Below are 12,372 nucleotides of genomic sequence, written 5' to 3' on the forward strand. Positions count from 1 at the left end.
TCTCCAATATGGCGGACAAGGCGGCCAGAGACTAGACTGACTACGAAGGAAAAAATTCTTAGCTTTGAAATCAGAAAGAAATGCCACTAGTAGTCATGTGTGGATACCCTTGTTCAGGAAAATCAAAGAGGGCTAAGGAATTAAAAAATCATTTTGAAGTTTCAAGAGGAAAGACTGTTCATTTGGCTGGCGACGAGAGTTTGAATTTGGAAAGAAACGCAGTTTACTCAGGTATATATAATACATTGTAGCTGTGAGTAAATACCTGGAGATGCTTCTGATACAAGTTTGGTCTAAAGGATCATGGACTTGTAATAAGTCTCATACCTATGATCGACCTGGTGGTGGCTTTTAAGTGTCAGTTGCAAAGTCGGGTCCTTTGCACACTTTTTACACTGAGAATGGCCAGAAGTGTGATTGCGATATTTTTTCTTTTCCCCAAGTATCAGCAAATGAAAAAGAGGCAAGAGGTCTTTTGAAGTCTGCAGTAGAAAGGTAGTTAGCTGACTGATGAATGAATTTCACACTCACGCATGCGAAGGATGTGCTAGTTTTTTTTGGTTGCTTTTATAGTCTTCCTTTATGAAGTACCTAGAATTGGTCCCATGGACCATCCTTGTAAACCTGCTCCATGAAACAAGGGAGCACCCATAATTTGCTGCTGGTTTTCTGCCAAAGCAGTTATCAATTACATCTGCTCAATAATATATACTATTCCTTACTGGGATAGTCTTGAATACTGTAGAGATCTAGTAGATCAATTCAAATAATAGAGCCCATGTGGTTAAAAAGAAAAAATCTGCCACTTTAATACGACTGCCACTCAGTTACTCAAGAGGGAATGATTATATTGTCCAGGTTTGGGCATATTGATATGTTACTGAGGTTTTGAGGTCTGGACCCTCTTTAGATTTCAAAAAACAGACTATACTAAAGTACCTTAATCGTTTGATGTATTAAGACTGTTTAGGAGTAGCCTGTTTTAAATTATGTACGCTGTTTAGGACAGAGAAGCTGAAAAGCAAACTCTGTTTAGCAACTAAGGGTTAAGAAACCAGCAAATTTTAGTTTTGTTTACCAAGTATTGCACTTGAGCCCATTGCATATGATGTTCCAATATTATTATTCATTTTAATTAATTTATTTTTTCAAGGCTGATTTCAAGAGATGATATTGTCATATTAGACTCGCTTAACTATATTAAAGGTAAGAACATGACTATTGTGCTACCGAGTGTATAAATTAAAAGTATTATCCGTTCCTTAGCACTTGCTTTATAACTTGCCAGTGCACATGTCAAGGGTAGGGTAAGGGCTACAACACCTTTAACCACACCAGCAAATTAATCCAAGTCCATTTCCTTAGAAGAGTTTTTTGCACCATGAAGTCTACCTCTTGTACATCTCTGATGCTTTAACTCTTCTCACATCTATATATGTGCATTAGTGAGTATAAGCAAAGACTATTTTTAGTGACTCACTTCAACTGGAAGTGGACTTTTGGCATTCTTGGGCAGTGGTGTGGCTGAAATGTTTTGTATTTAAATAAACCATTTAATGATCTATATAATCATAAAGACATTGCGCAATACAAATTTGGTTGTTTCAAGGTATAGTAAGACAGAAAAGGCCTCACTATCAGTTGACATGCATCACCAAAAAAAGTCTTAGCTTAAACTCCATACTATACAAAGAATTATGTGACAATTATGGGGGTGGGAGAGCTGATATCTGTTTTTAAAATATGAAGATTTCACTTATACCAGTTATTTAGATCAATCTGCAGATTACTGTATGTGGATATTGGGGCTCATCATTATGCTTTGTTAAATTTTCAGGTTACAGATATGAGCTGTACTGTGTTGCAAAGGCACATAAAACTACTCATTGCATTGTAAGTATGCAAATATATTATTTGGTAGCAAAGAGAGAATGAAATACAAAAATAGTATGAAGAAAAACATTTTTTGCTTAAAATTTATGGTATATCATACTGAAGACTCTCTGATAAGAGGTAAAAATGATGAACAACTTTCTCAAAATCTTGTTGATGGACTGTCATCCTGTAGCTGTCAAACAATTTTGCTCTAATTATTTTATCACAGAAATGGTCTAGTTATCAAGATAACATGTTCACATGCACAAAAAAGGCTTTTAAAAAAGGAGGTCTATTTATCAAAATTAATTAAATTACTATGTGTTCATTTTTCTGTGCAATTGTTCAGAAATAAATCACATACATTACACAAAATACAGTTAACTGTGGTTAGATTTTTCCTATTAAATTTGTATAGGTTCATTGTGACACTTCAAAAGAAAAATGTAGAGAGTGGAACAGTACAAGAGAAAATGGATATGATGAAGAAATGTAAGCTGTGCCTCTTGTGTACAATAATAGATTTGCCCATGAAGGATATCTTCTTATTCAGCCCATCTGGAGCTAATGTTTCAATTTTCAGTTTAGATGCACTGGTGATGAGGTTTGAAGCACCGGAATCTAGAAACCGATGGGACTCTCCACTATTTGTTATTCAGGTAAACATTATTGTATGGAGCCAAGTGGCACAACATTACCCTTATGATAGCAGCCAGCAAAGATAAAGGTGTGGACCATATATTTGCACCTTTTGGTTACGAGGCTTAATCCAGGGTCTTTTCAGGGCCATCTTCCTTGAGCAGTACATAATATTATGTTACAGGTCAAAATTAAAATCAGGTTTAAAGTTTTTAACTTATGTTGATTCTCAGTTACCTTTGTCTCCTAGCCCTAATTATGTATGAATTAGAGCTAGGAGACTATAAAAGGACATTGAGAATCAAACTACAGTAGAACCTTGATACAACAAACTTCTAAATAACAACGTTCTTGGTACAATGAACCATATTCTTTACCCCAGTAATAGTAAATGATATGAAAAAGAATGTCGCTAAAATGATGCCTTGTTATAGTGAACATATTTTGCCAGTACAAGTCCCTTGGTCCATCCTTATATCAAGGTTTTACCGTAGGTTAAAGAATTTTATCCTAGTTAATTTAATTTTTGCTTGTAACACATTTATGTATTTGTTGAATGCCGTATAGCAAACAAGTACACTGTTCTTGAATTAAATAATTTTAAATGCATGTACATGTAGAGTGTATGGACAACAGCACCATATAGTAGAGAAGTGTGACATCACAAAGATTGAATTTGTGAAATTATGGGACGAACTGAGATATTTACCTGGATCTTAAAAGGTATGCTCCAAGTTAATTTTAGAAGGATTTGTATGGAGTTATCTGAGCATAATGTTGCTAATTTCTCACTGTCAATTTGCTCTAACAAGCTGAATTTTGGCAAGTAGACAGTTCATCTTGTTCTTTTTGATTGTCCTGCCCAGTCGAATAATTTCTTCAAGTTAGTTTTTGTGACATCATGCACTTCTCTACTCTGTATGAATTGTCTTAAAAAGAGTTGAAAACCATGATTATGTCATAAATTTAGAAATTTCCAGTACTGTACCAGCTTATATTATCTTTGATCTCCAGGTGGGTGATGACCTGCCATTGGATTCTATATATGATGCTCTTATAAACAGAATACCACCTCCACCAAATCAGGCCACTCAACCAGTAAGTAAACTTACTGTTGCATGTATTTAAAATTAAGTTTTAAACACTTCTCATATATAATGTGCAAGACTGGATGCCTTGAAATGAAGATTATTCCAGTGAGTAAACATACTGTTGCATGTGTTAAAAATTAAGTTTTAAACACTTCTCATATATAATATGCAAGACTGGATGCCTTGAAATGAAGATTATTGTGCAGTCATGTACAAATCTTAATGTAGTATCTTGTCATGCACAACCCATTGCCTAACTCAACCTTTTAAATCTTTTGTATAATAAGCACTAATGTATAATATTTTGTAGACCATATATTACCAGCCTTTACAAAGTACATTCAAGTAAATTAGCATCATTCTTAAGTGTGCCACCATATTTTTTACACGTAAGATAGGAAATTGTGTTATTACTGGAAGATATCCCATCCGCTCAGGATGTCAAAAGGTTCTATGTTCATTATCAACAGCACTGTTTTTTTTTTAGCACTAAACTAACTCACATGTGAAGACCGTACCATTTACAATTTTTTTCTGTCATTCTGTTCTTATTTCTAGCAACCATTATCTGCTACAAACTTCTTATATGAACTTGACAAAATAACCCAAGAAATAGTAACTGTAAGTATATGTACCTCTTGATTAAACTGTTCAGCATGTCTTTAGTTGATGTGCATGACAGATGAATATGGAAATATGTTCTACGTTTTATTCGACAAGCTTATTAAGGTTCTTTTTATATACCCCCTGTAGTTCAAGTTACAGAAAATTTAGCAATGTTCCTAAAGAGACACCCACCCCCCCCCCCTGGAGACACCCTTTATAAAATTAATTGTCTCTTGCCACCCCCCCCTCCCCCCCCCAATTTTTTCATGTCAAAAAGAAAGTTTAGTTTTTGACTGTTGAGCGTAAAGACTTCATGGGTTAAATATAATCATTCCCCAGAGAAAAAATGTCTTAAGTTTCGACCATTTGGTTCAGGCTGAATAAATGAATGATTTATATTAGTTCAGCAACAAAAAAATCAACAAAATATTGCATGAAATGATGAACATAATTATCAATGAAGAATTTTTCTTTACTGGAACTGGGGATGAAGAAATAAATGTAAAGATGACCATTGCAGGTACAGTTGCAACTTATGCATTTACTAAAAAAAGCCTGAAAAAAATCAGGTTTGTCAGCCAGGATTTGAACTCCTAATTGGAACTGTGAAATAAAAATGAAATCTAAAGAAGATCATTGCAGTTAAAGAGGCAATTTTTCTCCATGATTACTCATTGTGCTCTGGCCGTCGGGTACATTTTGTAGTTTTCGTCAGTGTACATTGTAATTTTGGTACCAGACAGTCAATTTGAATATCATTCATTCTTGCAGGCACTGTTAAATTCCCAGCGTACTTTTGTACCAGGCGATCAGGTAACGATTCCTGGAACATCAGAAAAAATATCCTTTGATTATAAACTGTGTTTGCATGCGACTGACGGGATACCTCCTAACAGAGTTTACTAGGTTTGCATCATTTCCCATTTATGAGTTCGAGCTCCAGGGTCTTTCAGGATACTGAACAGGGCGTGAATAGTATAATTTTATAGTGGCTTCTCTAGGGGTGTAGAGAAAGAATGGGAAGGTCATCATCCAACACTACTTCTCAAAAGGTTTTGTTATTCTATCTAATGTTCCCCAACCCCCCCCCCCCCCCCTAAAAAAAGGGCATCACACCATTATTCCAACTCGAGCATTTCCGTTATTTTCTTATTATATTATTCCTCTTCAGCCCACGAGGCTACGCTTCCGGCTTAGCAACTTCGTTCTGCAGGTTACCTCTTCAACTACGATCACCTTCATATTCTGTATGTAGTAGGCCCACTCAGTAGTGGATTTAAACGAGAGCCAAATACACCGCACGAGGGAGGGAGAGAGGGGGGAGTTTCTGAAATCGTCCGGTATGTGCAGACAGTATATATGGACATTTTGACTGTGGGGTGTGAAGACATAATACAAAGCTGTTAAGGAAAGGAGTTAAAACCCTTTCTTAGATGCTGCAGAGTGAAACAAATGCCAGGACCATCAGTCTTCCCTGCTACAAACAGAAAACTATACAGTGGAGGAGAGAGGAAGACGAAACCAAATGTTTTTAAAAAAATGGCAAATACCCAGGGGCTGTTGGGTTTGCCATTGTATTGTCATCTCCTCCCCTTCCCCTCCCCCTCCCCATCCCCTCCCCTTCCCCCCACAGTATTTTTGTGGTACTTTGTGATGACTTGCCAGACGGTGCCGTTGTGCTTCCTTGACCATTTATCCTCCACGTTCTTTTGAACAGAACAGTGAATATGTCGGAGTTAAGAAGAATTCGTCGACAGTTTATTACTTACACCAAAATGCACCCTGTAGAAGATACAAAGAAAATTGCGAATATGTTTGTTCAGTACTTGAACAGTAGCATACAATAAATAGTACTGATATTTTTAGTTTATCTTTCCTGATTTGCTTTTCCGTAGTACTTAAGGTTTAATACGGGAAACGAAACTAGTTCCTTTGTCAGAGAGTACATTCCTTAAAAGAGAAAAACGATACAATAAAACTTGATATTTCCACCCTTGAAGTCTAGCGGAAGTTAAATGCGTGGATGAGTATAGTCAAGCGGACGGAAAAAACGAAAATTGTGTTGTGTCCGCTAGGGACGAGTCTGGTCGTAGCTAAGACTATCAGAGAGTCCCTCTGCCTTTTAATTTATACCCTGAACGATCGCACCTAATCTTTGTTCCATCTCAAACTTCGCAAACTTTGAGGGAAAATTTGCATTATTACAAAATGTCTTTTTTCAGGCGAAGATTATGGAACTTGAAACTTTCTGAAAAAAAAAGGTTCGCTGAAGATACTGTTTTGAAGTGAGTTTAGAAGAATTACAAAAAGAAAAATAATGTGCACTCGTATGGACTTCAAGACAGATAAATATATAATTATATATATTATTAGTCATGATAAATTCGTGGAACATGTCAAGTTTTTAAAGCTTAATTAAAGCAATGGTTTAGTACTCATCAACGCAAATAAATATATGCTTCTAAAATGTAACGCTGATAAAAGAATTTGACACTTTCATTTTAACATAACCGGGACAGCATGGATAATAAGCGATATAGTAAAACTAGAGTCGATAAAATATCGTTTAAATTATTAAAAAGTTTTCTAAAAGTTCCATGTTTTTGTTCAATGCGTTGAATAGCATGATGGACCGACCACAGATCTTTAAAAGCAAATAAAAGCTTTGTTAAGTGTTGTTTCTATCTTACTAACCTTTGACACAAAAGGTAAATAAACGATTGACGTATATTCAACAAGAAAAAGTGCGAGACTCGAAATACTACCAACTACCATAATGACTCTAGTTCTAGGCCGCCTTCGAAGACTTTTCACCGCTTTATACGAGGACGATAGGACACGATCACTCTCGGTGAACCCATTGCAATGTTGAAAGTACTTACTTGCTTGGCCATCGCTCTCGCGTTACTCGCGCTGTTACATCCTTCCTTCGCTAGAAAAGGTCGCGGGAAAGGAAAGTCTTTGAAACGTTGGAAAATCAAGACAGTTTGCTCGAATAAGAAAGATCTGGGACAAGTCTTGTCCATTGTGAGTGCAGTCGACTTGACTGTGCGCTATACTCATGGCAAAATCGGCTTGCTACAGTTGGAAGCGAAGCATCTGAAAAAAGGTAGTACGATATTGACTTTTGATAATTATAGTGTCATTTGTGCTAAAAATCTTAGCGACTATTGTGGGCAATCTGTTGAGCAAAAAACCAAAAACAATCCATGGTCGGTTAAAGGCCAAAAAAGTGAAAAAATTAAATCATAAAATTTGAGACGCGTCAAGGTATTTTCTCATAAGGATCATTAATCTTTAAGAATCTATCTGCTAGAATTCTATAAGTTAAAGGCCATAATTGCCGTTGTAAACCCAGATGCTGATTCATAGGCTTACGACAATCAACATGTATTCAACACAAGAAACAATGGGCGATTTTCCATATGTACAACTCCCGTTCAATTTAGGACTTCTAATTGTTTTTGTATTATTATTTTTTATTATTCCTACCAGCAAACAAGATCTTGATGAAGCGTTTGGCCAAAATGGACAGAAAACTCACTAAAATATCAAGGATGATTCGCAAGGCTGTAAGGGAAGGTATGAATTGAGTTTCTCCAAGTTACAGGGTTCACTTCTGGAAATCACCGTTGTCCGATGAAGGTGCATGGCTTGAATTGTGATGATTTAGTTGTGCGACTTACCCCGACTAGCAAATGGATCTAAAATTTTTGTAAAAAACAGTCTTACACTATTAAACATCGCGTTTTGTTTGCCACGGTAAGACATAGGTTTTTAACCACCATAAACCAATTTGATAATAAATAGGTTTAATGATTGTTTTCTGATTCTTTGTAATAGAAAAGCCCAAGTCTTTGACAGTTTGCGAAGGCAAGAAAGCTACCTTAACCTGTAAAAGAGGAAGGAAAATCAAGATCGTGAGGGCGAACTATGGCCGGCTGAACAAACGAGTGTGCAAAGGCAAAAACATGTCCAATACAAAGTGCAAGGCTGCCAAATCCATGACGGTCGTGCGAAAAGCTTGCGACAGGAAAACCAGCTGTGTGCTTCATGCAAATAACCGCGTGTACGGTGATCCTTGCAAGGGAACTGACAAATACCTTGTGGTGAAGTATAAGTGTGAGAGCTAAGGTAAACTTTCAAATAAAAGGCTCATATTAGATTAAATTATCAGTATTTTGGCCAATCAGAACCCATACTGGCAAGACAGAATTGTTCTAACTAACATAAGTGGAAAGTAATTACGTGAGCGAGATTGAAATTAATGGCGTGGATAAAGTCCTCCCAAAATAATGATAGAATTTATTCATACCCAAGAATGATCAATGCGGCCCCTTTGAACAACCGGTGGGAGCAGAACGGCGTCTCAGTTCTCAGTTTTGATCTGGTTTCGCAACTTTTTGTGAATTTTATTTTTCAGTTATGAACATTCGCGGTTTGAATAAGGCTGGTTTCTCAATTGCTTATTCGTATAAATTATTAAATCCAAAACACTTAAGCAAGCTTTCTCTAGTATTCAGGGTTTCTATATAATTACTGATCGTTAAACTTTCGTGTGTATTTTTCAGGTCTTTTATGTACTTAGCCTGCAGTGTCTTCCTGATGCCTGACTTAAGCGGATTTTTCCGTGAACATAGAGATAAATTGCTGTGCTATATCCTTGTATTTTGTCAGGACTGTTTCAATGAATGAAATAAAGGCATCTAGTTTTATTAGTCAGTGTTTTCTCTCGGCTCTGTATAGTTTCCTTCACCTTTATTTCAGACTAATCAGTATTTCTGGATTTTGAACTGGTTTCGCGAGGTTAATTACGTATTAAACTTCAAGTCAGTTAATCCAAGTGCCCAATTCAAGATTAGTACGGATCAGTTACAATTGGCTGAAAAAAAGTCTGTATTTTCACATCAAAGATTCTTCCCTTAAATCCACAAACTGTTCGCAAATTACATCTAAATTTGAATTCTAAGGGCTCGCACATCCCGGCCGGCGTTTCAGTTTTTTTTCCGTTGCTGAGATCAGAGTGTTTCCTTTCATGGTTCAGTTAGGTTTTACGCGCGCTGCCACTGGCTACTGACACAGAGTAACTTTACCAAGATATATGAAAGTTTGAAGAAGATCCTCGACACAAGAAATTTGTCGTCAGTCTTGTTATTGCGCTGAAAGCTGTCGTTGCCGCGCTTCAAACAAACAGATCTTCATTACGTTTCAGCTCTCCATTGATAGTAATGCGGAAAACGGTTTCCCTCGTGGCCAGAAATAGATTCGTAAACAGAGACACAGCGACAAACGGGGATGGCATTTTCTGATACCGTTTTTCTACCCTTCTTATTCTTAAATATAATGTTTTGGTCAGTGCAACGCCTTGTACCCTGGGTGCCAGAGGTTTTTCATGCGCGATTTCCCCCGTTTTTCGGTTAAGTCTTAAAAAGTGGCGGAAGCTCCTAGCTCGTCGCACGGACAAAAAACCTCTGGTACCCAGGGTAAACGCTGCTTTCAAGACAGGACAGGGGTGTTACAGGAGCGTTCGTTACAGAAGCGTTTCAGAAGCGTTACATTCAAAAACGTCATTCAACTTTAAGTACAGTCATTTCTAAATATGGCCTCAGCGTAAACAAAAAAAAAAAAAGAAAAAAAAAAAAACCTAAACAACCTAGCTTTTGTTTTCCTTAAGCGGGAGTTCAAGTAACCTTTGCAAGGTCGACCGCATCGATCTACGAATAGGTTCGTCCTTCTGATAGATAAAATTTTTTTAATGACTTTCAGCTCTTTTTTCGGTCGAATTCTTGGCAGGGTCAAGACCCTCCTTCATTATAATACTCATATTTCTTAGTTCCATACGCGTCGTTAGAAAGTAGCTTCGCCAGTGTACTTGCTTCTTGAAGAACTCAGAGCCCCGAATTCGCTGGTAACAGCAGCAAACACAGAAACCCAACTAAACTGAGCGTCCGTAACATCTTAAGATGAACAGTTTCTTAATAGCATTTTCCATCGTAGTCCTTCTACCCCAAGGTAAGTTACAAGCTAAATTCATTACCTTTTCTGCAGTAGCTAAAGTGAAAGTGTCGGATTTGAGGAGGATTTTTGTTGGCAATTGAATGAGCTTTCATGATCAAGATAAGCATGCATGATTCCGTCAATGGTTATAGCAGAAACTTGCCGATTTGCACCACACAAATGATGCTTTTCATCGATATTTTCGGAAGCCGCTGCAAGGCGAATACAAGAGTCCGGGTTCGAAAGTTCTTCATCGTGTTTGAACGATGTAAACTGTTTGCCACCCCATGCAACCGTTTTTGTTTCTTTGTTTTACTCTTATCGTATTATCCGTCAGACTTTACCGTGCCCTGTAAAGATAGGGCTAGATGCTTAAGCGTCTTCTCGTCGATTTGTAACGATTAAGACGATCGAACTACAGGAGTAAGTTCGATCACATGATAAGCACAAAATGTGCCCTTCTCCAGTTTCTTGCCCGTATTCCATAAAGATAGCGCGTCCATAATTTGTTTCAAAACGGCAAATGTTCATCCTTGCGTTCGATTTCTTCATTGCAGTCACCGCAGCGATTTGATTCGAAACACATTCCAGAGTTTGAAAACCATGTTTTCAGTTAGTGTTGTTAGCGGCACCTGACACTGGGGCAACTGACATGATCAGAAAAAGCAGCTTTCCCTCGCAACTTAGAACTCGAATCTTTTGGTTCGTAGTGCATGGACCTAACATCACTTAACATCTCTTTATGTTTATTTGTTTATCCATCTATTTTCGCTGTTCAACGTTTTGCAATGACTGCAATTTTTTTACGACTGTAAATCCGGCGGTGTGTATGATTCTTTTGTAAGCCGTGACCACGAGTCATTAAAGCTTAGCTTGCGAGCAAGCTCTCCTATTTGGGCAAGCGAAGCGAGCCTCGCGAGAACGAGCGAGACTCGTTTCACTCGCCCAAATAGGAGAGCTTGCTCGCAGGCTAATTAAAGCTAAGCCAAGGTCACTCATCATGCAGTCTTTTTGTTTTTGAGCAAGTTTTGTGCTAGCTAGACCCTAGCTAAGACTTAGCTAGGATTGTGTAACTTAATTATCAACGGGACTACAGGGTCGAGTAAATTTATGGCATTTGTCAGTTAACCTTCATTCCATCTAAGACAATGCTAGTTAAAGACTTCAACTGATTTTAACTTATTACTGTCACATAGGTTGGGTTGGGGGCGTTGGGAGGGTGATTGGTTATTTAATCCATTAATTTGACTATTCGCAAACAACAAGAACTATAAAGCGCTGGCAACCAAAGTTCTCACCACTGTTCTCACCAAGGACCCTTTCGGGGATATCGTTCTGCACAGGCCTATACAGCTTCAGCGCGTACTTGAGATGCATCCAAAGTTTTTCCGCGTAGGAACTCAAATTAACAGACTGCGGTAAGGTATAGTAAGCTGTTGCTTGTCAGCGCTTTGCCTAAGGCCCGGTTCAGACGCCGAACTTTTCATGAGCCGAACCTAATACATTGAATTAAGTGCATGAAAGAAACTCCTGTTTCAATTTGGAACGGCTTAGCCGTTCTTTTCGCCTAGCCCGGCCGGGAATTTCGCCTTTGGAGCGACCTTGGAACGGCTTTGATTCAGACGCCGAACTTTTCATGTACCGAACCTAATGCATAAATTATTATACATATTTTGTAAGCAGTTTGACCGAAATGAGCATTTTTCGCGTTTTGAACTTAGTTCAGCTGCAATTGAGATCGACGTGAGCCGGTCTTAATAATAATTCGAAATAGGCTCGGTTCATGAGAAGTTCGGCTTCTGAACCGGGCCTAATGAGACATTTAAGCGTAAACGAGTTTATTTGTTTGCCACATGCAACTGGTTTGAAACATTGTTCATGTATTATATAGCAATGTGTTTGTATTTGTCATCCACTGTAGCCCTCAGCATCCACTGCTTTGGCTGTCAGTCCCCATCGTGGGCAGATTGCGAGAAGGACCTCAAAATGCATAACTGTGGGGAAGGTGACTGGGTCTGTTTCACGCAAGTCCTGAACAGAACTGGGAGAGGGATTTCCTACCGGAAGGGTTGCGGAGAACGCTCTCATTGTGACCCAGACTCCTGTCATACGCAACACACCACGTGTGAAATACATTGTTGCTGTGAAGACTACTGTAACGTCG

The 12,372-nt window shown here is 38.0% G+C and overlaps 2 protein-coding genes across 3 annotated transcripts; both read left to right on the plus strand.

Moving 5' to 3' along the window:
- The first annotated feature begins 4 nt into the window (after positions 1-4).
- LOC140935331 (protein KTI12 homolog) lies at positions 5-6,081 on the plus strand. Of its 2 annotated transcripts, XM_073384882.1 has the most exons (10): positions 5-231; positions 444-495; positions 1,154-1,206; positions 1,838-1,893; positions 2,294-2,367; positions 2,459-2,534; positions 3,529-3,612; positions 4,164-4,226; positions 4,983-5,051; positions 5,915-6,081. In XM_073384882.1, exons 1-10 carry the CDS (start codon positions 81-83, stop codon positions 6,056-6,058), a joined length of 822 nt encoding a protein of 273 aa, XP_073240983.1. In that variant the 5' UTR covers positions 5-80; the 3' UTR covers positions 6,059-6,081. The 2 variants fall into 2 exon arrangements, with proteins under 2 accessions (XP_073240983.1, XP_073240984.1); XM_073384883.1 differs by lacking the exon at positions 444-495 and having other exon boundaries at positions 160-231.
- A 907-nt stretch (positions 6,082-6,988) lies between these two features.
- On the plus strand, positions 6,989-8,926 carry LOC140935340 (uncharacterized). Its single transcript, XM_073384892.1, has 4 exons — positions 6,989-7,320; positions 7,707-7,793; positions 8,055-8,345; positions 8,783-8,926. Exons 1-3 carry the CDS (start codon positions 7,077-7,079, stop codon positions 8,342-8,344), a joined length of 621 nt encoding a protein of 206 aa, XP_073240993.1. The 5' UTR covers positions 6,989-7,076; the 3' UTR covers position 8,345; positions 8,783-8,926.
- The last annotated feature ends 3,446 nt before the right edge of the window (positions 8,927-12,372 follow it).

Source organism: Porites lutea, chromosome 4 (genome assembly GCF_958299795.1).
Source record: "Porites lutea chromosome 4, jaPorLute2.1, whole genome shotgun sequence".
In the NCBI taxonomy this organism is placed as follows: Eukaryota; Metazoa; Cnidaria; class Anthozoa; order Scleractinia; family Poritidae; genus Porites; species Porites lutea.

What these genes read in the sequence shown, in the direction of transcription:
- LOC140935331 (XM_073384882.1), top strand. Translation starts at nt 81, where the DNA reads ATGCCACTAGTAGTCATGTGTGGATACCCTTGTTCAGGAAAATCAAAG. An exon ending in AAGAAACGCAGTTTACTCAG is followed by an intron (nt 232 to 443) that starts GTATATATAATA and finishes CTTTTCCCCAAG; the next exon opens with TATCAGCAAATGAAAAAGAG. An exon ending in TTCCTGGAACATCAGAAAAA is followed by an intron (nt 5,052 to 5,914) that starts ATATCCTTTGAT and finishes TTTATCCTCCAC; the next exon opens with GTTCTTTTGAACAGAACAGT.
- LOC140935340 (XM_073384892.1), top strand. Translation starts at nt 7,077, where the DNA reads ATGTTGAAAGTACTTACTTGCTTGGCCATCGCTCTCGCGTTACTCGCG. An exon ending in AGCGAAGCATCTGAAAAAAG is followed by an intron (nt 7,321 to 7,706) that starts GTAGTACGATAT and finishes TATTCCTACCAG; the next exon opens with CAAACAAGATCTTGATGAAG. An exon ending in TCGCAAGGCTGTAAGGGAAG is followed by an intron (nt 7,794 to 8,054) that starts GTATGAATTGAG and finishes TCTTTGTAATAG; the next exon opens with AAAAGCCCAAGTCTTTGACA.